The sequence below is a fragment of the Panonychus citri genome, unplaced genomic scaffold, assembly GCF_014898815.1.
Source record: "Panonychus citri isolate SS breed McGregor unplaced genomic scaffold, ASM1489881v1 Contig00139, whole genome shotgun sequence".
Classification (NCBI taxonomy): Eukaryota; Metazoa; Arthropoda; class Arachnida; order Trombidiformes; family Tetranychidae; genus Panonychus; species Panonychus citri.
The window spans coordinates 401,636-428,316 of NW_026515544.1; the positions used below are offsets into that span (position 1 = coordinate 401,636).

At 32.9% G+C, this 26,681-nt stretch overlaps 4 protein-coding genes and 1 long non-coding RNA gene across 8 annotated transcripts; 3 read left to right on the forward strand and 2 right to left on the reverse strand.

The window, feature by feature from the left end:
• Positions 1-436: 436 nt before the first annotated feature.
• Positions 437-2,444, reverse strand: LOC128393966 (uncharacterized). Its single transcript, XM_053354202.1, has 6 exons — positions 2,303-2,444; positions 2,108-2,192; positions 1,738-1,882; positions 1,410-1,659; positions 1,148-1,344; positions 437-1,082 (listed from the first exon to the last, which is right to left on the reverse strand). The coding sequence occupies exons 1-6, from the start codon at positions 2,385-2,387 to the stop codon at positions 690-692; spliced, it is 1,155 nt and encodes a 384-aa protein (XP_053210177.1). The 5' UTR covers positions 2,388-2,444; the 3' UTR covers positions 437-689.
• On the reverse strand, positions 2,410-6,361 carry LOC128393965 (uncharacterized). 2 transcript variants are annotated; one of them, XM_053354201.1, is made up of 11 exons: positions 6,151-6,361; positions 5,894-6,078; positions 5,543-5,816; positions 5,189-5,466; positions 4,418-5,105; positions 4,187-4,327; positions 4,028-4,087; positions 3,832-3,941; positions 3,501-3,768; positions 3,192-3,421; positions 2,410-3,113 (listed from the first exon to the last, which is right to left on the reverse strand). In XM_053354201.1, exons 6-11 carry the CDS (start codon positions 4,269-4,271, stop codon positions 2,721-2,723), a joined length of 1,146 nt encoding a protein of 381 aa, XP_053210176.1. In that variant the 5' UTR covers positions 4,272-4,327; positions 4,418-5,105; positions 5,189-5,466; positions 5,543-5,816; positions 5,894-6,078; positions 6,151-6,361; the 3' UTR covers positions 2,410-2,720. The 2 variants fall into 2 exon arrangements, with proteins under 2 accessions (XP_053210176.1, XP_053210174.1); XM_053354199.1 differs by lacking the exons at positions 2,410-3,113; positions 3,192-3,421; positions 3,501-3,768; ... (1 more) ...; positions 4,028-4,087; positions 4,187-4,327 and having other exon boundaries at positions 4,505-5,105; positions 6,151-6,359.
• A 709-nt stretch (positions 6,362-7,070) lies between these two features.
• LOC128393975 (cuticle protein 14-like) lies at positions 7,071-8,026 on the forward strand. The gene has a single exon (XM_053354210.1). It carries the CDS (start codon positions 7,293-7,295, stop codon positions 7,944-7,946), a length of 654 nt encoding a protein of 217 aa, XP_053210185.1. The 5' UTR covers positions 7,071-7,292; the 3' UTR covers positions 7,947-8,026.
• Positions 8,027-16,360: 8,334 nt separating this feature from the next.
• LOC128393981 (uncharacterized) lies at positions 16,361-17,827 on the forward strand. Of its 3 annotated transcripts, none has more exons than XR_008326293.1 (3): positions 16,361-16,492; positions 16,567-17,406; positions 17,515-17,827. It is a non-coding gene; the product is annotated as an uncharacterized LOC128393981 (long non-coding RNA). The 3 variants fall into 3 exon arrangements; XR_008326294.1 differs by having other exon boundaries at positions 16,567-16,940; positions 17,260-17,827; XR_008326295.1 differs by having other exon boundaries at positions 16,567-16,637; positions 16,745-17,827.
• Positions 17,828-25,652: 7,825 nt separating this feature from the next.
• LOC128393938 (putative inhibitor of apoptosis) lies at positions 25,653-26,407 on the forward strand. Its single transcript, XM_053354168.1, has 2 exons — positions 25,653-25,968; positions 26,037-26,407. Exons 1-2 carry the CDS (start codon positions 25,653-25,655, stop codon positions 26,405-26,407), a joined length of 687 nt encoding a protein of 228 aa, XP_053210143.1.
• The last annotated feature ends 274 nt before the right edge of the window (positions 26,408-26,681 follow it).

Here is a 26,681-nt window from a genome sequence, read left to right on the forward strand (position 1 = left end):
TGTCAAACAATAGTACTATTAGTTTGCCATCGAAAACTTTTCAGTGTTGCTCATGGTGTTATTACTCATTTTTGGACTAGTTTCGATCAAGTGAATTATCTCGTCAGCTTGAAATAAATTCTGTTAATCTTAAAACACTCAAAATTTACTCAGCCTGAGTCTAAATTGATGAATTCTATGTTTTGGAAAGACTTTATCATGAAAAGCAGCAATATCGCCATCAAGAAAGTAATTCGAATGACAACATAATGAATGTATAACAGCTAAGAAATTTGATCAATATTAAATCAACTGTCAAACTTATTCACTCTAGACAACTTTCTGTTGTTAAAGTTCATTCAAATCAACAATTAGGTCAAAGCCATTATAAACTTTCATAAACTGAACAGTTTTTAAGTTCAAGATAAAAACAGACCAATTTCATTTCAGCTCAATATTTATTAGGAATAGATCATATTATTTGGTTGGGTTAGTATGAATATGAATATTTTATTTGAATTGAATATACAGTTTAGTATTATTAATAGATTAAAAATTCTGTTGAAGTAGCTTGCAAATAAACTATAACCATATTGTTCTCAACTGCTGAGATAAATTACTCTCGAAGGTAAATCCGTGAGCTTAAGTTTGTTGCTAAGAGAAATTCGTGTTTTTTATTCGAGTATGCAAAGTTTGAGCAAAGTTCGAACTTAACGATGATGAGAACTTATCTTGGGCTCTAAAATCAGCGGAAGACTTTGAAAAGTTCTGAAGAAACAATTTTCCATGAAATCGAATCCATAACAAATTTTCTCATGACTCTTAATTATTTTAGGCCAAGTTAATGATTCAGCTTTCTTAGAACTATAATAAAATTTAATGGATCGTTTGTTTCGTTTATTAAAGTCGACCAGATATGAAGCCGATTTTTTCGTAACTTTTCGCGATCCACGAAAATCCAATAGCTTTACATGTGGTAACATATCCAACAATTTTCTTACATGGTGATCGTTTAGGGTATCGTTTCCTCTGATAGCGAGATTCCTTAAGTTAGGAAATCTACTCAATATTGCTCGTAGAGAATTCCATTCCTGACCGAGCCCCTAGAGGGATAAAAGACAGAATTAGTGATTATCTCAGATAATCGATAATATTCAACTTGACTCACAGTATTTTGAATAACCAAATTTCTCAGGTTGAGGTTTGTCTTGTTCAATGCATTGATCATTTTCGCACGAAAAAATATGTAAGCACTTTCTAAATTTGGGCACGAATCTATTATAGCGTAACCACATTGGATGGAAGTTCCTATCTCGAGTATTTTCAAATTGGTCAATGGTCGAAGGCAATTGTAAAATGATTCATCTGATAATAGAAATTAAAGATTAATCAGTTAGAGTGTTTACAAGATATCCGATAAAGACACTTACTGCTATGGAGCCTCAATAAGTCTTGGAAAATGGAAAAATCTGAACTAATTCCGATTTCGATGTGAAGTTGTTTCAAATTCATCGGTTTGTTGACCCAATTTAAAGTGTAACAGGCGATTATCTCGATTTTGTCGAGAAATTTACCTGTATTATAATCAGGAGTTCCAATTAATCCTTTGATTTCTCTATTCTTCATGAGAAATTCAGATAAATTTCCAGAGAACGAATTTTTCGCACCAATATCAACAATCTAGCAAATCACATGGATACAATATAAGTATGCAATAGTTAAATTAATCATCTAATCAACTTTAATAGGTTGACTTACACGGAGGTTTCTCAATTCCTTCAGATATCTACGACTTGGATAATTCAATAGTCCATCATGAAAAAGGTGAGTCGGATTATCATTAGCTGGGTTCGAGTAAACCATATATTGTGGAGGTGGAAAATATTTAGAAATCAAACAATCTCTGAAAGAGAAAACAAAAATGATCATAACTTTGCTAATTAAACATAGATTTAGTTGACCACCAACCACTTAAATAATGATAACAAAATGTAAAATGATAATCGCCAATAGTGATTAATGAGATTAAGAGGTTAATTAGTGTGAGAAAGACAAACTTAACTGGGAATTAGCGAGTGGTCACCATGTGGTCAAAGGTTGGAAAATGAAAAGCGATGTTTCAACTTACTCATTGGGGCGTTCGATGGGTTCTAAGGACAAATACTTTATTTGAGATAATCGATAAAAAGCTGCGATTCTCCATTTAGAGCAAACTGGTTGGATGAATTTAAGAAACGAAAAGAAAATCGTAATTGAATAGAAAACAGGTCATCGTGAAAATAATGAGCGTAGAGAAAATAAGAAATTAGAAAACTTTTCTTACCTTTAGAATACACGACTAGATCTTCAAATCGATTCGTATATTGAAAAATGTTCAACAAACAATCAAAATTTAATTCTTTTGACATAGTTGAGAATCACTGTAAACAATTGGTGTGGAAATTGGTTTAATGTCAGTTGGTCACAAAATGTTAAGAAAATAATTTAAGTTTTAAGAAAAAAACTTTTAGATGAGAAAGAGACAATTTTTCAAAACGACGAAAATAAGTTGACCGCGCTAATCAAAATCGCTAAAAACAATTGGAAAAATATAAGAATTTGTATAAACTGAGCTTTCAGCTTCTCGAGAAAAAGTTTAGTTTAAATCGAGTTTTCAACTCATAAATTACTTTAAAAATTAGCAAACAGTTTAACCCTTTTAACCCTTTTAACTAAATATATTAGAATAGATTGGCGAATCTTCATAAATCAGGATTTTCTTTTGGGTCTAATATTATTGGAAGATTATCGAAATATCTGAAGAAACAATGTTTCATGAAATCGAATCCATAACAAACTTTGTCGTGAGTTTTAATTATTTTCGGCCAATCTGACGGTTCATCATCTTTGCAATTATAATAAATTGTAATTGACGATCGACCAGATTGAGAACAATATTCATTTAAAAAATCAGCTGATTGTTTGGTTATTCCTTTTGAACCACGAAAATCGATCAATTTTATCGCTGGTAACATGTCCACCAATTCTTCAATGTTAATATCAGCAATTTCATCGTTTTCTCTGATTGCGAGATGTCTCAAGTTAGGAAATTTGCATAATATTCCTCGTATACAATTCCAGTCATGAGTATATTCCTGAAGAAAAATTCAAAATAAAAAGAAATACGAATCAGTACATTTCCAAATGGCTTATTCATAAATCGCTCAACTCACCGCAGAGTTTTGAATAACTAAATCGTGTAGATGAAGATTGATTTTAGTCTCATTAACAGAACAAGTTTTAGTTGCAGATTTGATAAAAGCACTTTCTAGTGATGAACATTGGTCCATAAAAGTATATCCTGAATGGTCACGCGGCATCGCCCTCGAAAAGTCCAATTCCAGAATTTTGAGTCGAGGTAATTGCAATGGCGTCGGCTCCATGGAAAGATATGCTAATGCAACTGATACCAAGAAAAAAATCCTTATTAATAATACAGATATACATGTGAATCAGTACGATAGTTAATTACTAATTCTCACCACTGTCAAGATTCAATCTCAATAATAATTCCAAATCTGAGTTTATGTAAAAACTTGGAAAATTATTCTTAATGTAAAGTTGCTTTAGAGCGACACAACTTGAAATTAGCCGCTTTTGAAACGCAAGGGAAGCGACTCCACGATTAGCTGGACAAGTGTCAGCGGCAAAGTTAACGGGTGAACCAAAGGCCACTTTAATCGATTCATGGTCCAAGAGTTTGAACAGATCTTTGTAACTCGAAAGACAAAGAGGTCCCAATTCAAGAATCTGCGAAAGACAAAAAGTCCAAATGGTTAACAAATCAATTGAAAGTTTTCTTAATCAACTTACTCTTAGATTAGGAAGCAATTCTGTTAGATATCCTTGTCCGGGTGAAACTAAGCTTCCAGAATAATAAAGTCTCATTGAATCAACACTTATCGGAATATTGAAACTTGAAACTGTTATTAGTAAATGATAGCAATCAAATAGTTAGTAATTGACAATTAGTTAAATTGTGTCTCTACAAGAATACAAATCAACTTACATAACAAATACTTCACTTGACTGAGTCGATATAAAATTAAATCTTTCCAACGAGTACAAACTAGAGTAAAATTAGAAAACAGAAAATGATAATTAGCAAATTGTTACACGAAAAAACCAACAAGGAAACAATTAAAGATTGAACGGAAAACTAACTTACCTTTGGCCCAATTGATTAAATCTTCAAGTTGATTAGAGTAGTTGAATATTATCATTAAGCAATTATCTGGTAAATGTTTCGCCATGATAACTAATTTTCCCTTTAAAGGGACAATTTAAACTCATTCAAAAATGTTTATCACTGAAACAATCAAATCAAAAGGTTGATCAATCAACTTGATTAAATCAACAACTTAAGTTCAGCTGATTAGTTTAAAGCTTAAATATTTACCGTTTGGTGGTGACAGTGAAGTTTAAGGCGCTAATCATAAATTGAACAATTTAGATTCGATGACTAATTAAGATTCATAATCAGCAATTAGTGATAATATAATTCTACAAGAATTTATTCAAAAAAGTGCCAATAATTATTGTTTCAATCTAAAGGTAGAATATGTTAATTTCTTAAGCTCATTTAATGGTTTAGCTCAATTCAATATGTAGTTAGAATTTATATTCCTAAAATTCAACTCGTTGATTGTAATGAGTTAATCGTCTATTGGTGTAACTTGAATGCTTTTAAATGTGACCTGGTTGATTGTCGATCAATCCACTAACATATTTGGGAGACTTTGGAAAGTTCTGAAGAAACAATGTTTCATGAAATCGAATCCATAACAAACTTTGTCGTGAGTTTTAATTATTTTCGGCCAATCTGACGGTTCATTGTCTTCGCAATTGTAATAAATTGTAATTGATGATCGACCAGATTGAGAACAATATTCATTTAAAAAATCAGCTGATCGTTTGGTTATTCCTTTTGAACCACGAAAATCCATTAGAATTACCTCAGGTGCACATTCTACCAATTCTATCATTATATCATCGGTTATATTATCATTTTGTCGAATCGCGAGATGTTTCAACTTGGGAAAACTGAACAGAAGCTCTCGTAGAGAGAACCAGGTTTGACCACCTTCCTAGAAAAGAAATCACGATAACTATTAATAAAAATTATGTCTAATGTCGTAGTATGTGAAGGTCGCGATTTGCTTATACTCACAGTACATTGGATAACTAAATCGCGCAAATTAGAGTTTAGTTTTGGAGTAACGCGCTTTATATTATCTTGCATAAGATCAAACGGGCCTAAAGTACCAGTGTAGACAAAAGCGCTTTCCAATAATGGACAATCATCGATTACACGATATCTTGGAAAAGAAAAATATTTCTTATGATCATGATCCAAAACAAATGATAACTCAAGTATTTTCAACTTGTCCAATGGCCATGAACCGTTCGAGTAATCAAAAAAATAATCAAAGTTCTGATCGTATTTATCTGTTGTGAGAAAAAAGCAATTGAAAAACAATTATTAGTGAAAATTTCGATGAAAAAAATTAACCAGGAGACGAACCATTTCCAAGATGAAGCCTTAATAGCTTGGGGAATATCTCAATACACTCAAATTGCAAAGTACTATTGACATACAATTGTGTGCACTTATTGGTCTTGACAAGTTTTCCATTAAGATATGCGATTTTCAATTCATTACAAGAAATCATCTCGATGTTTATTGAATCATGTCTGAGAATATATTCACCACTACTGATGATCCCTTTGATCGAAGGCTTCTTGTAGATGGTTTTGTATGGAACTTTAGAGGTTCTAGAGTTACCGATGTCAAGAATCTGGAAAATGAATGGAACAAGAAGCAAATTTAATATCTAAATGATCAAGACAGTAAATGGAAATTAGAAATTCTCACCCTCAAGTTGGGAAAATTATTAATAACATCTTTTTGTTTGAATAATTCTTTGAGTCCATTGGTAGAACAGTAAAGTTTGAGAGGATCATCACCAAGAGCATTGGAATCATCATAATTATCGACAAACAACAAGTATTTTACTTTAACGATTCGAGTTAAAATCGCTGATCTCCACCTGATACAAACTAATAAGATACATAAAAATGTGGGAAAAAATCAATAAACAAAATGGAAAAATATTGACAAAATTTTCTTACCTTTAGAGTAGTTGATCAGCTCTTCCAATGTCTTCACAAATTCAAAGACTAAAACCAAACAATCAAGATTCAATTCAGCAAAACTCACTGTATTTTCCATTGAATAATACAAATTATCAGAGAAATTATTAAATCACAATAAAGGAAACCACAATTACCAATCATCTGATTAAGAATATGATCTTCTGAAGATCACAAATGATTTTTGAAAAATCAAGAGGCAAACATTGAGTTTGGATTATCCGTTTGGAGGCAAAATAATTTAACGCGCGATTGTTGAATTAGTTATTCTGATTCTTATTAGGTTGAATTATCGAGATTAAATTGAGATGATTGATTTAATAGGCTTGGAATATCATAGTAACAAGTCTAAATTATTATGAATATATATTTCGATCAGAATAATTGGCATTTCATCGATGCAATAAAATGATGATTTGATATGATTTACAAAGGATAACGACTTATAAAGTGACTTTTCAAAAACGAAAAATTTTGTTCAATTCTTTCAGATCCTCGAAAAATCAATAACTTCAACATGAATAGCGATTTTATTCACAAGACTACATGTATGTTCAGCTCTTCAATGTCACTATTACTTTGGTAATTATTACATCTAATTGCCAGATTCTCCAAGTGAAGAAATTTAGACCATATTTTACACAGAGAATTTCGGTTATGATTGATTGGTGTATTGAGCAGATAAATTATTCAGAATAAAACGGTTTTCATTTTAACTTTAAGATTTGATTATTCCTTTAGATATTTTCTATTGCACACAGCGAGTAAGAAAAATAAAATAAATCGCGAAATATATTAATATATTTTATCATGAGAACGATAAAATTTTGATGTTGTGTTCGCTTGTCTAAGTTTAAATTATGTGAAAATTATCATGATGAACTTATCTCGATCTTTAACCTCCATCTTATGGTAAATACCATTTAACTTGTGTCTAACTCGTTCCTTATTCTCACTCGATTAGTATTTTAGATATTCTAAAATTAATATTTTCACTTTTCATCTACTATATAAAACGAAAGAAGTTTCGAAAAAAATTATCATTCAACTGTCCAAACCAACAACGAGAACAACAACAACAACAACTAAACGAAAACATTTAAAACTTTTCTATTAGAAAAATGAACCAATTGGTTGCTATTCTTTTCTTTGCTCTTGTTGCCATTTCTACAACAATTAGTGCTACAAATCACGGTGACGGAGGTCAGAGTAAAATTTATCGAAACCAAGATGTGAGTGGAAAATACAATTTTGGTTATGATATCAATGATCCTTGGGGATCATCCAACTACCGACAAGAATCTGGTGATGGTTGGGGTAATGTCCACGGTTCATATGGACTTAAACTTGCCGATGGTCGTCACCGAACTGTTAACTATATTGCCGATAAAAGTGGATTCCGAGTTAAATTGGACTCAAACGAACCATCTGTTGACTCAATCGACTCTGCTGATGCCATTTACAATGGTGCTGATCCTTCTGGTCACAGTTACACTAATATTATCTCAGGAAACAAGGGAAACCATTACAATCACCATGATGGTTACAATCATGATGGTCGTCATCATGTTGGCTCATGGAACAATGGAAACCAATACCCAAACCAATACAACAATTACAACAATTACAATCAACACCGAAACCAATATCAAAACCAATACCAACATGGTCCATACCACGGACAGAATCACGATTCATGGAATAACAAAGATTCATGGAATAATAAAGATTCATGGAAACAAGGAAACAAACACGACAATTGGGCCAAAAATTAAGACCTTTTTGTTAATAATCTCATCTTCTCCTCTTGAACTCTAACCAATTTCAATCTCTTGTATATTTTGATCGCTCACTCATTATTTAAATCTTAATCTATTAATTTAATTCTCGCAGCAATAAAAAACATTTTTTTTACATTTCTATTGTCCAACAATAGTACTACAGTCAGACCTCTCATATTTGAACACTTTCTTCATTGAAGCAGCATCAATGATGCACCTTGGTGCGATGATTTAACATCTAAACTGTACGTAAGCCTGAATTCTGACCGAATCTTTAAATCTCCATGAATATGATTTATTCCAATAGATGGCAGGATTAATCAATAGTGTTTCCTCTTTCTTTGAAAAAGATTTTTATCGCTCCTGATAAACTTTAATTTAATTAATTTTACCTGTGAATTTAAAATTTAATTTCATGTTATTATTGTTTATCTTGTCACACGGATCAAGTTGGTACCAAAATCACGATAGTTCAACAGTTACTTCAGTTGTTTTTTGTTACTCTTAAAACTGAGACTCTTGTTGCGTCGTAATAACTTCAACCTTTTTTGTTCTCTTGGTAAGTTTTGTTGGTAATTTGATACAACTTTCTTTTCTCTAACTCATACTTTAAATTTTATACTTTAAATTTTATACTTTAAATACAATTAAACAAATTGATTAAAATTACCTCACATTTATAATCAAAATAAGTGTTTTCACATTTTAAAAGATTGAAATTCTAATATTTTCTCCTTTTCCTCGTATCATACCTAATGAGTAAAACTTATTTGGACCTCATCTCCACTTCCACCTCAACCCTTGGTACTTATTTACAATCATCAAATTGGATCTTTGGACAATCAAACTAACTACCAGTCAATTAATATAATTTGTAAATTTTCTTTTGTTTTTACCTAATAATTTGTAAACCAAATCTATTGTAATTTCCCTCCCTGAAGTTGTCTGGAACAACTTTCCTCCACAGGAGGAGCTACAGAAAATACACTGTAGTAATAATGTTAAATCATTGCATCCATCAGGATGTTACCAATAAATTCCTATTCACCTTTTATATTTAGATTTAATTAAATTTTTTATTAAGTTAAATTATATTATGGATAATTGTGATACTCTCAAGTTTTTGTTAGATATTTGTGAAAGGCCTTTTACCAATTCATCTAACTTAAGTCGCTTCGCTTTGAGGCTGTTTTTCCCTAACTTCTGGTCGTTCCGCGACCGTTCGTTTCGGTATGACCTGTTCTTTTGCAATAGGTACAAACTTGATTAGTGGATAAGTTCTCAATTTTTGCTGATAATCGTTCAATAGACGTTTGAAGGTTCATTACCATGTCGTTAATAGCAGGATTAAAATTTTCCTTTTGCATAACGAACAGATTGTTGCATGAGAGCATAGCTCTTTCAGCTAATCTTGCGGATTCTAATAGTTGTTCTAGAGGTTGTGGGTTTTGCAAGGTGATTCCATATTTGATTTGTGGAAGTAACTCTTCCTTAATGCTATTTAGAATAAATGTTTCTGGTGCTTTCTCATCAATGCGTAGACACAGGTCATAAATTTCATAAATAATCGAAGTTGCTGATTGACCTGATATGTGAACAGCGTTATTCAGTTGAGATAAGAGCGAGAATCAGATCGACATAAACCAATCACACAAATTACACCCAGTGACTCAATTGATGAATATAAGGACTTTGACTCAGCAGATTTTTCATGGGATCCAGCTGTGATAGGTGTAACTCTTAAACGTCCACCGATTCTTCAACAACTGAAAGACAAATACACCCCAAGAGGAAGGGTTATCAACTCAAGTCAAAAACCAATTCCAGGGTCTAATATTGTTAATCCAAAAGGAAGAGAATAAACAGTCATTAGTGCTTCCCAAAAGTTCAACTTTTCCACTTCGTCTGACTCCAGTTGATAATCCAATCACCCAAGCTGAGTCTGAGCCGATAGTGAACCCACCACCAATAGTTATACCAGAAGCTCCTTTGATTGGTTCAGAGCCGATAGTTGATATGGATTCATCTACCAAAGTTCAGTTGGAACAAAATCAATCGATTTCGATTAAAGAGCCTGTGGTTGTTCCACAAGACGACGTGGAGATGACTCTAAATGAGTATATTGAGAAAATTGCTCCAAACGTATGAAAATATGTCCCTCAATCAATCTCCAGTCGATAACTATTGTTTATTGAGCTATTTTGATTTTAATAGTACTGAGCAGAATATGACGGTTGATCCAGTTAATCAAACCAACGGCTCTGACCTTAAAATTCTGGACAACTCTGTTGGAAACGAATCGTTTGTAATTGAAAAAAACATTCAAAATCCATTCAAGCTGACTATTCGGGTTATCGAAAATTCAAAAATTCAGGTTAATTGAAAAAATGTACATATTAAACTTGAATTGAAAAATAAATAGATTAATTAGATTACGACATCTTTGTTTGTATTGGAATCAATAGATTTAATTTCTGGAGAGTTGTGAGATTGAATTGTATAATAGTAGGAAAAGTGAGGAAGAAAAAATTAGTTCAAGGTCATTTTTGATGCCAAAGAGGTAATATTTATGCTACTATTTTGCTCATTATTACTTTAATTAAACTCTAACTAACTTGGGTCGAGCAAATGGTTAAGTGTGACGGAAACGTTAAAGCAGTGCTGAGAAACTATTCTAAAGAGTTTAAAACAGAAAAGTTCCATTGGAAAAAACTGTGTTAAGGTAAGGGAAATTTTAGCTTTTTTTGTGCATTTTTGATTTCAACCTTTTTTTCAATATTGAAGCTGCTGGGAGAAGTGGAGACGAACTGGTTCTGTTCTGAATGATGTTGAGTCAATGAAAACCTCTGTGGCAACAGTTAATAGTAGTAGTTAATAGGAAACAGTAAAGTCTCGATATACCTATAAGAGTTCATTGTAGAGTCAATGAACACTGGCCCGAATATACCACTAGCGAAACTGCACACCAAACAAGAATTTTCTTAGGGTGCAGTTGTCGTGTGATGAAACTTTCTGGTTTCTGCTTCCCCCAGAACCTATAATTTTGTTTGTTGAGTCCACCAGTGAGAGTGAACCATGCCATATCTGAAAACCAGATCTTTTCGGCCGTGATTTCTTATCTTATCTTATCTTATCTTATGTTAAAAATAAAAATGTTGTTGACTATAACGTCATGAAGAATATGCTGTTAGCTGAGTATGGACAATTATTGGAGAACAAATTATATCAAGGAAAACAAAAGGGAAATCAATCGATTTTATCATTCATATTGCAACAAATAAAGTTATGTAAAAGAGTCAACGTTCAGATGGATGAGAGAAAAGTTGATAAGGTTGATCGTCCGAGGAATCAAGCCTGAAATTTCTCAATATTTTGCCCAATTTGAAATTAATTCCGTTCATGATCCTTTACAAAGGGCGCAAAGAGCTGAGGCTACTCTTCAACGAGCTAGTGATAATGTTTATCAAAGCTCAATCGATGGCCTGGTGATGAAAATCAATCAAATCGAAGCTAATATCGATAGATTAGCTTCTCGACTTAATTAATTAGTTTTATTGATGACTAGGAATTTGGTTAAAACCTAGGAGATGGTACCTTGTGGACTGGTTGTTGTGTCAACAGTCGCATCCTCCTTATCCAACTCATTGCGGTATTGGTGGCAAGGGAGATGGTTCTTTTAAATTACGTGGCCGATGGATCCATGGGAATTTTACATACCTTGTTCTAGTTTTAATATAATTAATTGTGTGATAATCAAGTTAATGGAGATCTAATTGCAATTTCTCATTCTAACTTGGATTAATGTTTATGAAAATTTTGAGAGAATTTGTTATTTGAATGAATTATTTGTAAATTAATGATTATTAATTATCATTAATCATTAATCATTAATCATTAATGATGACCATGAATATCATGGTCATCATTAATTGTCACGATATCGTATTGAAATATCGATTATTAGAATATTCTAGAAGGTGATCATGATGCACTGATCACCTTCGTTATATATTGTATCACAATCATATACATTGTATTGTTTTGTCAGTCCCACTTCCCTCTTCCCTTAAGTAACATTAAAGTTTAAGTCTAAGTCTTTTATAATAATTGTGGTTATTATATAATTAGTTAACTATTTGTTTGATGTTAAGAAAAACTAAGAAACTACGTTTCATTACCTTAACACAGTTTTTTCCAATGGAACTTTTCCTGTTTTAAACTCTTTAGAATAGTTTCTCAGCACTGCCGCAACGTTTCCGTCACACTTAACCATTTGCTCTACCCAATAAATTCGATGAAAAACTTCATATTTCGGCATTTTGGACAAAAAAATTTGTTTCTAACAAAAAATCAAATTTATGATCAACACAATTCTATAGTCACAAAAATCAGCGCCCTCTGATGACTAGTTGCCGAGATATTAGCGCGCAAACTTCAACCTACCCATTGAGACGCCTTGTACTTAATCATTAAAAATACTCATAATTATTCATGATTGTAATAAAATAATTGCTAACCAGACTGTGACCATGGCCAGGTTACAGTCTGTTGATTAGTTTAAGTTGATCACTTTCGTGATAATGAAGATAATGATGATCATGATGATGCTCAATAGAACATAAAGTGTATCTAATATATACAATGTATCTAATACATAATTATCATTCTCTCTCTAACCTTTGTTACGAAAGGATTAAAAAGCTAAAACTAAAAATAGTAAATGAAAATTCATTTCATTTTGGCGAAGCTGCCAGGATATGTATCTTAATTGTGTTTAAATAATTCTGAATTTCAATTAAGAATTACCCGTTCAAATCTCCTTTTCTCATCTCATGTTTTTCTACTGGTTCAATTAGATTTTTGATTTAAATCAGTTTAATTCGATTGTGTCTGAATATTGGTGATTATCAAGAATAGAGAGTCTATTTCTTTCCGATTCTTTTGTCAGTACTTCAACCCCTTGGACGATGACCAATAATTTTGGTAAGTTACCAAATATTTCTCTGAAACAGCTTCAAGAGCAAGTTGGGGAAATATTTGATTAACCTTTCTTTCGCTTATTGCTTAGCTAATCCTGAAATCCTTTTCATGTACGTATCTACGTATAAACTTACGTATCTTAGATCTGAAATCATATCGACCTGCGGGATTAAATTCTAATCAGAAAAGAAGTTTTAATTACGAATCATTTCTTAACGAACAAACAAAAAACTTAAAGCATTAAAAAATTTGAGACAGTTGGAGAAACGGATTAGAGAAAAGTTTTTAACAGCGGTTAAATTACGAAAAATATACGAAATAGATAAATTTGATCCAGCTAAATTGGATAAATCTCATTCTCTATTCAAAGAGGTGGATAGAAAAGCGTTGGTTTTCTTCAAGGTGTCCAACGAATTTCAACAACAACATCAAGCCCAGCCGATTATTGAGTTACAAAATAAAACTCCAAGGGAAATTGCCGAATATATTACGTACTCATTGGCTTCGTTTTATCTAGGTGATACCGTGATACCCAAAATCACAAAGAATATTCCCACTGATCATGTATTTCATCAGAACAAAATTGTACGGTTAAAAAAGATTTGATTGGAAAAAAATAAAGAAAAGTAAATGAATTGTTAATAAAAATGAATAACAATAGCGATAAGAAATCGTGCATACAAGTGAGTTGGGAAAATTGTACTCCAAAAAAAATTACCATCGAATTAATCGATACACCAAAAGAAAACCATAATTTAAACTGTTTTGAATCTATTATCCCTGAGTTTGGTGAGTCTATTCTGAATCTGCATTAGCTAAAAAACAAATAAAGAAACGAAATGGAAGTTGAGACTAAGGTAAGAAAATAACGGGATCAATAGTTGCTTCGATACCAGTTGCCGATTTGAACAATATTAATGCTTTAAGCTATGATTGTGTCGAAGATTTAGTTGATTGGTGCGAGAACTATGAACTTGAATCAGATGCTGCCGGCTGGGATGATGAAACTAAGTTAACGCGATTACCAATGGATTTGCAAGGAACAGCAAGAAGTTGGTATGCTTGTTATGCATCTCCTAGTGTGAAATCGAGACCTAAAGATTATCTTACATTAAAGAAGATGATGGTTAGGGATTTATGCAGATCAGATTATAGAACTATGCTAGAACAAAAGATATTTGATTATCGTCAAGAGCGTGAGCAACCTGTTGCAAATTATATTCTCAAGATGAAAGATTTGTGTCGTAGACATGAATCTGAGATGAACGAGAAGAAAATTATTAGAATTGCGATTAGAGGAATGTACAAGAGTCATCGCGTTTTCAATGCTTACCTGTTTCTTTGTTGGTTGTCAATGCGCGAAACGTATGTTTACGTTCAGAAGTCGACCTACTGCGATCGTACCCCCAATCAATATTCAACCGACTGCACCTCGTTGGAATGATCAAGTTGTATCACTTTTAACTTGGCCTAAGTCAAGACGGGAAGCAACTGGGCCTCAGAATTATGGCATTTATTCTTTATTTTCCCCTTAGTCTTATTATTGTCAAATTTCTCGCACATTTTAAACTTTAATTGCACCATTATATTGTTAACATTAACTATTAATCATTCGACTTTAAGTCAAAAACTGGAAAGCTTAGAGTTGGTCTTAAATCAGATTGAAGAACTCATTGAGAAACTTATAGAAATATTAATTATTCATCACCTTTCCATAACGGGTCCAGAAGATTGGTTCCTCAAACTTTTATTATCAGAAGAGCTACCACATTTAGAAATAAATGATGAGATTTAGCAATGAACAAATAGAGCTGCTGAAGAACCTTTTATTTAACAACATCTCCTTCAACAATCTTATCACCTTGTATATCACAACTTCTGAATGACTGGGAAACCCGTAGGATCAAATTGTTCATATCGATACTCCTTCTACAAGTCTATATATTCTATTGGATTTCTCTACACGACAAAAAGAAGACTCGGAATCAAAGAGTAGTAATAATCGCTACAGTTAACCAAAAATCAAAAAGCATAGTTTTCTTGTATGGCGAAAATTGGCGATTTTCCATTTCTCTTTCTCTTTCCTCTTTCTTTCTACAAAAATTTTTGTTAACTTTTATCTCAAAAAGAGTTGGAGTCGCTCTCGTATGACAAAAAAGGCGCTTATCAATTCCTCTTTCTTTTTGAGATAAAAGTTAGCAAAAATCTTTTTAAAAAGAAAGAGAAAAGGAAGAGAAAAAGAGAGAGAGGAAAACTATAAAAGAAACAGAAAAGAAAGACCACTTTCTTCTCAAAAAGAAAGAGGACGAAGAAAGAGAAATTGAAGAGCGCCCTCTTTCGTCATACAAGAACAACTCCAATATTTTCGTATCTTAGGCTCTCTTACTTCATTACTCTTTGCTCGGAAGGATCTAAGACTAAGTTTAATACCTCACAATATTATTAATTATGAATGTATAATTGCTTAGTAAATGTTTCATTTAATTAATTTAAATCATTTAAATCAGTCAATTATAATCGCAATTAATTATGGAATAAAAAACATGGCGTAGTGAACAGTATACTAACCACGTATGCGGAACAAACGCGATTTATAAAAAGAATGAAAATAAAATGAAAATCTTACACGGTGTATAACACCGTGAATAGATTTCGAATAGATTTTGAATAGATTTTGGGTAAGACTTTACTACACCCCCTATCCAGATCCTCTTCAAATTTTTTCTGTAGATAGTACTCATTAAGTACTATCTACGTGTGCAAAATTTTTTCACGGAAACTTATGGTGGTGGAGTTATACGCATTTAAAAACATAAAATCCTTAAGGAGTCTATGGGACGTTTTAACTTCGCGAAAATCGATGTATATTGAAAGTGGGAGGGGCTAAGGTCATAAAATTTTTTCACATATACATTTGACTATGAACATCCTATAACGCAACTTTTAGCTGGATTCGCTACTAGCAACAATACTTAGACTAGGTCAAAAATAGTCAAAACTGTTATTTGTATATATGTAGTGACAGACTACTCAGATCAACTTGCAATTTGACCAGAATATTTTTCAAGGTCAAAATTATTGTCAAGGTCATTTTGATCAAGATCCCTGCAACTAATTTTTTTGTGATTTTTAGCCAATAGATGATGCTAGAAACACTTTAGTTCACACAAGTAGCAATAGATGGCAGCACTTTCGAACTTTTGAGAAAGTACTTTAAGGTGACAAAATTTGATGACTCAAAATTCGCTGATTTTCTCAGGTATACACATCCTTCCACACGGAGACTAATGCATTTACGCAAAGGTAATTAAAAGTATCGAGTTAATAATACAGCAAACCAAGTTTGGACAAGCAAATTTTTTTGCCCCTCTCCTCCTGGCCGCTAGCGGCCACACCCACTTTGGGGGAGGGGAGATTTTAATCATGCTCGAGCCTTTGTCGATGATTATAACAACAATTCATTACTGATTGGGATTATCGGTGATTATGATGACCCATACGGAGCTTTGCCGCGATCGTTGGACATAATTTATAAATTAATCCGATGTGGCCAAGAAAAGGTGAATATATAAGATTTATCAATATAACTTTTTATTGTTATAATACTTACATGATAATTTGTTTGAATTCTAAGGGATATATCACTGAAAATATAACCATTTATGAACCAGTGGCTGATTATTGTCAAAAAGGACCAGGAAAAAGGTTTTATAATCATATTTCACTTGATCGAAAAAGAAAAGTTGATTACATATTGTATCAATGAATTTAATTAATTTAATTAATTTTGTTTTGAATAACGATCAACGTAGATTTGGACCAGAGATTTTGAGAAATGGATTGAAAATATTTTCTTCTAATTCAAATGACAATAATCTTGTTTGATTGAATATATTTGTTGATTATTAAACCACAATTTAGACAATTGTGGTTAATTTACTACTCATCATGTCTTTTTACGAGGTTCACGGGATCGTGTTGCGTTGACCATTCGTTGACTTTTACTAGGTGAGTACATTGCTTTCAGCTTCAGAAAAGTTTTCGCCATCTCCACAAGTATAACTTCAGGTCCAATCAAAGGTTCCAACCTGATGAATAAAAAATCCAGCAAATCATGGCCACTGGTCACTAGAAATAAGGATAAAATTTACTCATCAAGATTGATAAGCATCACAGCAAGACCTATTGGTCTTACAACATGTTCGAGCTGCATAAGGAATAGAACCACAAATAAGACTAAAGCAAAGAAACATTGGAGTCGATGAATGGACTTGAATCGATGAAAACAACAAAAACATTAATAGAAACCCTCTGAATATCATTGCAGGTTTACTAGTTATCTATGAGCAGCGTCTTATTAACAAAAGAGACCAACAATCTAACATTATCCATCCCCATTAACGCCACGATAAAGCAGCCATAGGATCCCTCATGTCCCTCCACTCTTCAAAGACTCGATAACAACAACTTATCGGTAAGACTCAAGAGTTAATTTCAAAAGCACAGTGGAAGCTACAGAAAAAGTTGACGGAAAAGCACTTTAACCTTACCTTACATGCTCAGAATCAATTTCTTTTATTAGAGTAGATAACAGTTCTCCCTGTAACATGGCTCCTGGGTCTATGTTGAATGGTATCACTAGTAACGTGTAATACTTGTCTAGATGGGGCATTACCAATTGAATAGACGTGGTGCTTGGGTGATGATGTTCCTTCAGGAAATATGTCGGGGTCATTTAGATGTTCTTGTAAATCCAAATAAAGTACATCAGTAGATTGGTCTTGAGGTGGCTGTTTCACTAATGATGATGTTGGCTGTTGGATATTGGATTTTGAACTCATAGTTATGAAAATAATAACTAACCAAATGAAAAGAGAGCAGACAATGTCACAGTGATTCAAAGAGTAATAGCAAGAGAGAGCAGTTGATACCTCTTACGAAAAAATTAGTTCACACCGATCAACCAGGTGGAGACACAAGTCAATAGTAAGAACGGTCAATACGTTGAGAAAATGGACTTTTGAGTTAAGAATCGAAACTTTGTGATTTTGTAAGGACATAAGATAGAACTCGTTTGTCAAAAACTTCATTGTGATCTGATCGTTAGTTTTCGAGCAAATCGCGTTCAAAGTTGAAACTTTAGATCACTTTTTCTCAGCACTGGTAGACTTTTTAGGAAAGGAATTAAGAGTATAAGGACTACTTTTTACGCGCTTTCAGAAAATTATACTTTTACAGACTAGAAATATCTACAATTCACAGGCCAAAGCGATGTTTCGTCCTGATGAGTCGAACGCTTTAGGTATTTTGTTGCGATTTCTAAACTAATTTTCGACTTAATTATCGTAAAGAAGTAAGCTCAGTATCAATTCCACCAAAAATCATAAAAATAATCATTAGAATAATAATTAATTAGAAAAATTGATTAATATAATCTCCATTGACTTGCTGCAGTTTTTGCTATTCACTTGAGCTCCACCTGGTTCATCGGTGTGAACTAATTTTCCTGTTTTTTTGTAGTCTGCAGTCTCTTCTTATTACTCTTTGCAGTGATTGAATTTGTTGAAATGACTTTCTATTAAATAGACATAATCGCTTAAAAATGAAGCAAAAAGATAATGACGAAATTATTTAATTGCTCATCAATCAATTAGTAACCTGATATGGTGATCATAATTATAACATTGGTCATGGAAGCTCAATAATTAAGTTGAAATTATTGCAGAGATCAATTAGATGGAAACGGATTATCAACTCAGTGGATGCCCCAATCTCATTCTCATCATCTTACAAATCCATCAACAATACCATCATCATGAATGATAACTTATGATATCTGAATATTCCTACAAATAGATTGGCTTCATCTTATGTCATAACCGAATAAACCATTAACTGAATGACGACTGTGACTCTTTAATCCAATGAATTGGATTATACATATTGTATTAACCCTTTTGGGGCCACGTTTAATGAGATACCAAATGGATATGGTTGTTCAAGTCATCATCCAGTCCGGTCATGTCAGAAGTGCTCAGGAAAATGATTGGTGCAGTTTTAACAACTTTACTTGCTGTTACGACTATTTGTTGACCCAAATGGTCAGCAAAATGGTCAGCAAAATGGTCAACACAATCAACTCGATCCAAATGCATTAACAGCAGCCTTGAATAGCCTCGGGGCTGGTAATGGTAGTGGTCCAGGAGGTGTTGGTATAAATAATGGACAACAACACTCAATCCCTCAAATCACCTTGGTACCCGATCAATTGCCTAATGGACAAATTCCAGTAATTTATCAATCGCTATCTAATTAAAAGTTTATTGTTCTCATTTTCTCTTAATCACAGTCGTCATTACACTTATCGCAATTTTTTTTGAAATGCGCCACCACCTAGTGTTTCTTATTTATTTGGATAAATCACTTAAAGTTGGTGTGCTAATTAGAGATGAGTAAAGGGTTAACATCAAGCTCTTTGTCTAATTAACAAACTGATCTTGCGATAAGTGTAATGACGACTGTATATAATTTGAGTGATTACAATTATAGAGAGAAGAGTAATTAGAGTGAGAGAGAAAATTTCTTGAGCTGTGATCATCTTTGTATGTGTATATTAATAATTGGCTAATAATTTCTAATAAATATACTGACTAGTTAATTGTAATCATCTGAATATAAACTTACAAATCTCACTTAGTTCCGGATTGAAGAAACCGAAACGATTTTTATTTTTCGTTGATTTTAGTGAGACGCAGTCGTCATTAATGAATATGAATTGAAACGAAAATGAAACGTGAATAACATTGGATTTGATTGTTGTGGTTTGGGTGATGTTGTTGATGGTGAGCGTTGCTTTAATTTGTTTTTCTCAATACTTTGAGCCATATTTTTTTAGTGTTTCTTATTGTTGACTTAGATGGGTTGGTGTTCGCTTTCTTTTAAATGCCGTCAACTTTGGAGAGACTGGTTTGGTTGGGGTCCATTTCGCTTTTGTTGCTTTCAAATTGGGTGGGGTATGAGCGCGAATCTTTGTTTCGAAGTCACGAGTTAATTCCGCTAATGAACGGTATTTATTCCTTATTGGTGTTGTGTAGGATAATTGGTGGTAAAATCTTTTCTGGAGATCGACTTTTTTAACAGTTGATGGAAGGGTTGCAGATGATTTAACAAGAGTTTCCCGTCTCAAAGGTCGTGGACGTTTTTCTTGAAGTATACAAGTAACAGGGACGTTTTCAGCGTCTACATCAGTCCAACAATAATCAGAATCAAGTTCATTATGAAAAGGTTTTTCTGAGTTTTGGCTCACTATTTCCTCAACTTGGTGCTCTTCTTGGATAACTTTAGTTGAAAGATTTTCCTCTTTTCTATTAACTGGCTCGTTCTCGTTCTCGTCATCAAAGAGCAGAGCTCTCTCCAAATTTTCTTCCTCAAGTTGTTTAGCATTTTTTCGGATTAGTTTTGGCTGACGCGGCGTTCTTTTAAATTTTTTGATTGAATTGGTTCCGCCAGGGATTCTACATGGCGAAAAACCAATTTTCCATAGTCTTCTACACTCTGTTTCTCGTAGGGAATAAGATTTTCTCGTGTCAACATCATCTGGAGTTAAAAATTGAGATGATGAGTTTGTGACCATGGGAGAGACCATTTTAAAGAGAAAAGTATGAGTTAGGAACAAAACAAAGAAATGACAAGCAAACAATTAGATTAAATCAGAGACACTTATAGAATATACACAATAGAAAATAAAAATTCAGACATGGATACATTTGACGAAAAAAGAAATGTGTCAATATACAGTCAACTGCCAGATATTATCTGGTTAAGCCTAAATAGCCAGAAATGGGATCAAGTCTTAATGAATTGAATCCAATGTTAAAGAGAAATTGAAGAGCGCCCTCTTTCGTCATACAAGAACAACTCCAATATTTATATGTTTTAGTGAACAGTATATTAACCGCGTACGCGAAACAAACGCGATTAGTGGAAAGAATGAAAAAAATTAAAATCTTACACGGTGTAAAACACCGTGAATAGGTTAATTTGATTTAAAAAAACTTTTTTAATTAAATTTAATCAATTAATCAATCAATTGAATCTCACACTGTTAAACACCGTGAATGGTCATGGTCAATTCGATTCAATGAATTTTAATCAATATTCAGCAATATATTTTATTCTTTTTACACAAAAAATTCACGGAATTAAAAACCGTGAATAAGTGTTCACAAATTTGAATTGTCGACTTATACACAAATAATGTAATGTGGCGAAATTAAATCAGATAACGATATTCCTTCATGAACTCGGTTAAATTGTTGAATTTGATTTTTGAGTTTAGGATTTAAATTATTTATATTTTCAATTTGTCTTAAAGTTGATTGCATGAACGGATCGCTTCGTTGATGGTTTATTTCATTATGGTCCATTTAATCTCTGATTGTCTTCGGTTACTAATAGTGTTTAGATATCATCTCTTTGTTCTTCATCATCTAATTGCTATAATTTACATTCAGGATCAATTGTCGGATATCGACTTAAACAGTCGGCGTCAGCATGAATTTTACCGTATTTGTAAGTGATGATGAAATCAAATGATTGAAGAGTAATTGCATATCTCATCAAACGTGAAGGTAATTTCGCTTCATTCATAAAGCACAGTGGTCCGTTACTACCTCAAATTTTATGCCTTCTAAATAGTGCCTGAATTTTTCTACTGCGTGCATGATGGTCAAGCATTCCTTATCAGAAATGGGGTAGTTAATTTCAGCTCCTCTGATTTGCCTTGAAGCATCAGCAGTTGGATTCCATTTTCCTGCATGTTTTGCAATGAAATTGCGCCTAAGTCGATGTCCGAGGAATCGTTTCTTAGTTGTGTTTCTCTGGTTGGATCATAATGACTGAGGACTGACCCAAGTGACCCAAGTAAAGGATTTTTGTTTGTTGAAAAAATTTACATTTTTCTGGTTTTAAGGTTAGTCCCGTTGTTTGAAGACGCTGGAACACTAATTCCAATCGCTTTAAATGTTCCTCTTCCGTTTTACTGAATACAACGATATCATCAATATATTAAATTTTAATCCACCAAGTACTGAGTTCATTAACCTTTGTAAGGTTAAGGGCGCGTTCACAAACCAAACGGCATTGTTTTATACTCGTACATTCCAAATGCTGTTACGAATGCCGTTTTTTGGCTTATCTATTCGATGAACAAATAAAATAATTTTCCCTAATTCAGATGAACTAGCAAACGCTCCTCGATACTTATTCGCTGTTTTATAAAGTTTAGTTATGAAGCCGACTGATAGATCATTGGGTATATTTAACTCCAAATCTGAGCTTATTGGAGTCGAGGTTTCTTCTTTTGTTTCCTTTATAATTACGTTTTGTGTATCATTATTTGCTTGTTGTTCACCTGAACAATCATCGTCAGATAAGTTAATTGTTTCAGTATATGACAATTGAATTGTTGAATTAGAATATTTGGTAGAACTATGAATATCATCCCATGATTCACCATCTTCGTAATCTGACGAGCTTTCTTCATCAGAGGTTATCATGTCAATTTGTATATTTGATTGTTGAATTTCAATTGTTTTCTGAAAGCAATTAATATTAATTCCAGCTTTTGAAAGTAAATCCTGTCCAATCAATACATTAAACTCTTTAGGTAATTGCTTGACAACTTGGAGCTGAGTCTCATTTATTCTTATTTCCACTTGTACCTTTCCAAGAATGGGTAATGGTTTTCCATTGGCAGCAATTGGTTCTGGTCCATAGAATTTTCTGAGTTTAAGATCAAGTTGATTGGCTAATTTTTCAGTTATCAAGGATATTTCTGACCCAGTGTCTAACATTGAATCAGTTTTTACATTATTTATTTTAACAAACTGATGAATCAGATTTCTTGAAATGAGAAATGAAACTGAAGCAACAAATTTTCATCCTCCTGATTAGTAATTACTTTCACCATTGTTTTCCTCTCTTTATCTTCATTAGTTCCAAATTTAACGGTAGGACTTGGTGATCTCTTCCTATCAGGAGTAACGGATTTTCTTTGATTCTTTTCTGTTGAATTTTGATACCAATTTTGTTGATTAACAGTTGAAGTACTGGGTAGATTAACTCGAACATCTTGAGATGCGTTCGGTCCTTTTACTTCGAAATTTGATTACTGGTTACCATTTATATTGTATTGAGTTCGATGTTGTTATTGAAAATAATTACCACCCTATTCCTGAGCAATTCTGGCTCGGCAAACGTCAGCCGTGTGGTTTGGTTTCTTATAGAATTCGCAAATTACCCTTGGTTTGGTTAATTTAACAACTATTTCCACCAAACGTTTAACTGTTTGTTCTAAATCGTAATTACTATTCTGTTTCATGAACGGATCACTACAACAATACATGGCCCTTTTGGCTACTCTTGCGGCTTGAATTAGACCATAATGATTGTGGATTCTGGAGAGCTATTCCATACTTAATTCGAGGTAATAGCCTTTCTTTGATCATACTAATAATGAAAGTTTCAGGAGTTTTCTCATCATTTCTCCTGTAAAGTTCCTGAATTTCGTATATGAATGAGATCGTTGATTGAGTTGGTTGTTGTCGAGCTTTATGCAATTGTTAAGATAGATAAGATCTGTAATCTGTTGGGCAGAGATCTCTTATCATTTTGGTTTTCAATTCATCGTAACATTTAGGTTGTTCTTCACCAAAAGTTAAATTGTAGAACCAACGCTTAGCTGTACCTTGCAAATAAGCTGGAATAACTTTAAACATTTCTTCTTGATTCCAGTTTAATGCTGTAGTTGCAAATTCAAAGTTTGAGTACCAATCTATTACGTTCTCATCTTCATCTGCTGAAAACATCATGATATTGATTGGTATATTTGGGAGCGGTAATATTGGTAAAATCACCTTGTGTCTTTATGCTTCCATATTTATTTATTGCTCACCCACAAATTTATTTGATAGATCAAAATGGTTAACAAAGTAATTGCTGGTACAAGAATACGCAGGACTAAGATCGTTTTCCCTATTCTTAATTAAGCAGAGTTGTCAATTTCACTGATAGAGTCAGAAAAACACAACAATCTACGATAACTAGCGAGTTTCCTGATATCATGCAGTTAGAGCTAAGTGAAGATGAAGTTCAACAAGTGACTTAAGTTTAAGTTAGAAAAGTAACTACTCTTGTAGATAATTCGCGTGTGTAGAAAAGTATACAATCGCTTGTTAGTCAAATTCAAACTTTGAATTAAAAAAATTTACTTTTGGTAAAGACAAAATGGTAATATGATATTATTTAGCTCGTTATTTTTCCTTTGTTTCGTTTTCTTTTTAAACGACTGATGAAAATGATTACTAGTTCCAAATGATAATAAGGAGATGATATTGAGCTTTTGAAAGGCGACTTCCTTCTTTCAACGAATCACAAAAACAAATAAAAGTGTCAACAGTTAACAAGGAGAAGAAGAAAAAACAATAATTAAGTACAATCCATTTGCGGCGTTAACACAGGTAAACACTAATTACGACGAGAGAGAAAAGTTGAATCAATTGTTGAGATAAACACTGAGAGAGAATGAAATTGATGATTGGATCAAATTTACTTGAAAGATTGCGAATTAAAATGACGAGGCAAACAAGTTGTTGCGAGAGGAAGGAAAGTAATTGAAAGAAACACGCTTTGTGTAGAAAAGGTAAAGATTTTGACGTTTTGATGTTACGATCCGTTTGAGTTGAATGTTGTTGTTGTTTCTCTTGCTATCAAGTGTTAATGGTTTGTACCAGAGAAGAGAGAGAAATAATTTCTTTTTCTCTCTGAGAGACTGGTGATGATGATGGAGATATAAGACTCCAAATCTGATGGTGAAGATGAAGATGAAAGCACAAGAAAGAAAGGAAAAATTATTCTAATATGACAGGAAGAAGATTGTAGGTCAAGCTTTTTATATTTAAAGACTTGAGTAGTAATAAAACTGCCCGGTCTGGGACAAAAAGAGCGCGAAAATCACCAGACCGGGACTGAATAAAATGATAAACATTAATCATAGTTGATTAGACAAGTGATTTTAATTGTCACATAATCATTTGTCACAAACACAATTAAGATGAATAATAGAAATTCCTTTGTTTATTGATCACTATCGAATTCATCTGAATAATTGAGTGCACTTTCCTTCCGGATGACGAATAAGCACTGAAAAAGAACACGTTTCAAGGAGATGATCTCAGATTTGTTGAAAATGTTGCTTCCAATCGATTTATGTTTCAACACGGATATTATTTGTCTGATCTTTCTGGACAAAGGAGCACCTTTTCCATTGTCAAACCTGGGGAAAGAAAAGTAATTGATTAATAAATTTGTAAAACATTTAGTTAACGAAATAATACTAATAGTATTGATACTTTACCTGTTATTTTTTTGTATTTTCATGATGATTCAGTAAGAAGGTCAAGTTTAATTTGAGATTGATGAAAACTGTTGAAATGGTTCTAACTTAAAAAAATTATAAGTGAGCTTCTCAAAGATGATCTTTTTTCTTCAACAACAGTTTTCTTCAGAAGACATTAACTGACCAGATGTCATTGATGAGTTGCAGAAACTGTCAAAAGACAAAAGATATAACATAGAAGTGTTAAATTTTTTCCTCAAAATCCTGTTTGGTCCAATATTCTCTTTTGTTTATTCTCTTTTGTTGAAACTAATGATTAGAAAATGGTCATTAACTGTTTATCCCGACATAGAGAACATTCAAGAAGATTTGAAAGAAATTGGCAAAATGTTGTCGATCATATTGAAGGTGTTGATAACCTTCTTCTAATAAATGAGGCAACAGCTGATGAAAATGTTAGTCAGCAAAGAGCACAAAACTTTCGAGAAGCAGAAACCATCAGACGACATAGACGAGTGTTTAGACCATTGTTTATTAATTATTCATCTTTTGATGCTCGTCTCGAAACATTCACTAGGTGGCCGCTAGGTCATCCAATAGTACCTTCGAGAATGGTTGAAGCTGGTTTCATCCACAATGGTAATTTTCTATTTTAAGATATTCTATAAGAACCTAAATTATATTTTTTTTCTTCAAATAAACAATAGGGTATACTGATGTCACTATTTGTTTTCATTGTGGCCACTGTATTTCTAATTGGGATGCTGATGATGACCCATGGATAGAGCATGTTAATGGATCACCACTATGTGCCTATATTTATCTAATGAGAGGGAATCAATATATCGAAGCCAGGCAAAGTTTATATATGTCTTCAAGACCATTATATCCACCACCAAGACCTTCATCAGATTTATCGAGATATACATGTAAAGTATGTCTTGATAATGAGGTTGGTCTTGTATTCTCCCCCTGTGACCATGCTGTTGCATGTTTTGAATGTGCTGTTTCTTTAGTTAGATGTCCTTTATGTGGGTGTCCAATAATTAGGGCTGTCCGGACACATTTCATTGATTAATTATTTAACTGACATTTTTTCAACTGAAAAAAATCAATTTTTACTCCTCATTTCATCTAATGCTGTAATCATTCTGTTTTAACCATTTATATTTACATTTTAATTAAACGTGATTTAACTGTCAATTAATAAAGTGTCATATTTAATTGGTTTCAGTCTGGTGATTTTCGCGCTCTTTTTGTCTCAGACCGGGCAGTATTTTTACTGACTTGAGAAAGAATGAGTGAAGGATAAATGTTAGTGACGGCGGAATATCTGGTTATGTTGTTGTTGA

Excerpts from the sequence above, each read along its gene's own strand:
- LOC128393965 (XM_053354199.1), bottom strand. The coding sequence starts at position 6,250 with ATGGAAAATACAGTGAGTTTTGCTGAATTGAATCTTGATTGTTTGGTT. Across the intron at positions 5,817-5,893 it reads ATAATTTTCCCAACTTGAGG|ATTCTTGACATCGGTAACTC; the intron begins GTGAGAATTTCT and ends TTCATTTTCCAG. Across the intron at positions 5,467-5,542 it reads AAGGCTTCATCTTGGAAATG|ATAAATACGATCAGAACTTT; the intron begins GTTCGTCTCCTG and ends TTCTCACAACAG.
- LOC128393938 (XM_053354168.1), top strand. The coding sequence starts at position 25,653 with ATGGTCATTAACTGTTTATCCCGACATAGAGAACATTCAAGAAGATTT. Across the intron at positions 25,969-26,036 it reads AGCTGGTTTCATCCACAATG|GGTATACTGATGTCACTATT; the intron begins GTAATTTTCTAT and ends AATAAACAATAG.
- LOC128393966 (XM_053354202.1), bottom strand. The coding sequence starts at position 2,387 with ATGTCAAAAGAATTAAATTTTGATTGTTTGTTGAACATTTTTCAATAT. Across the intron at positions 2,193-2,302 it reads TCTAGTCGTGTATTCTAAAG|TTTGCTCTAAATGGAGAATC; the intron begins GTAAGAAAAGTT and ends TCATCCAACCAG. Across the intron at positions 1,883-2,107 it reads CCCATCGAACGCCCCAATGA|AGATTGTTTGATTTCTAAAT; the intron begins GTAAGTTGAAAC and ends TTTCTCTTTCAG.
- LOC128393975 (XM_053354210.1), top strand. The coding sequence starts at position 7,293 with ATGAACCAATTGGTTGCTATTCTTTTCTTTGCTCTTGTTGCCATTTCT.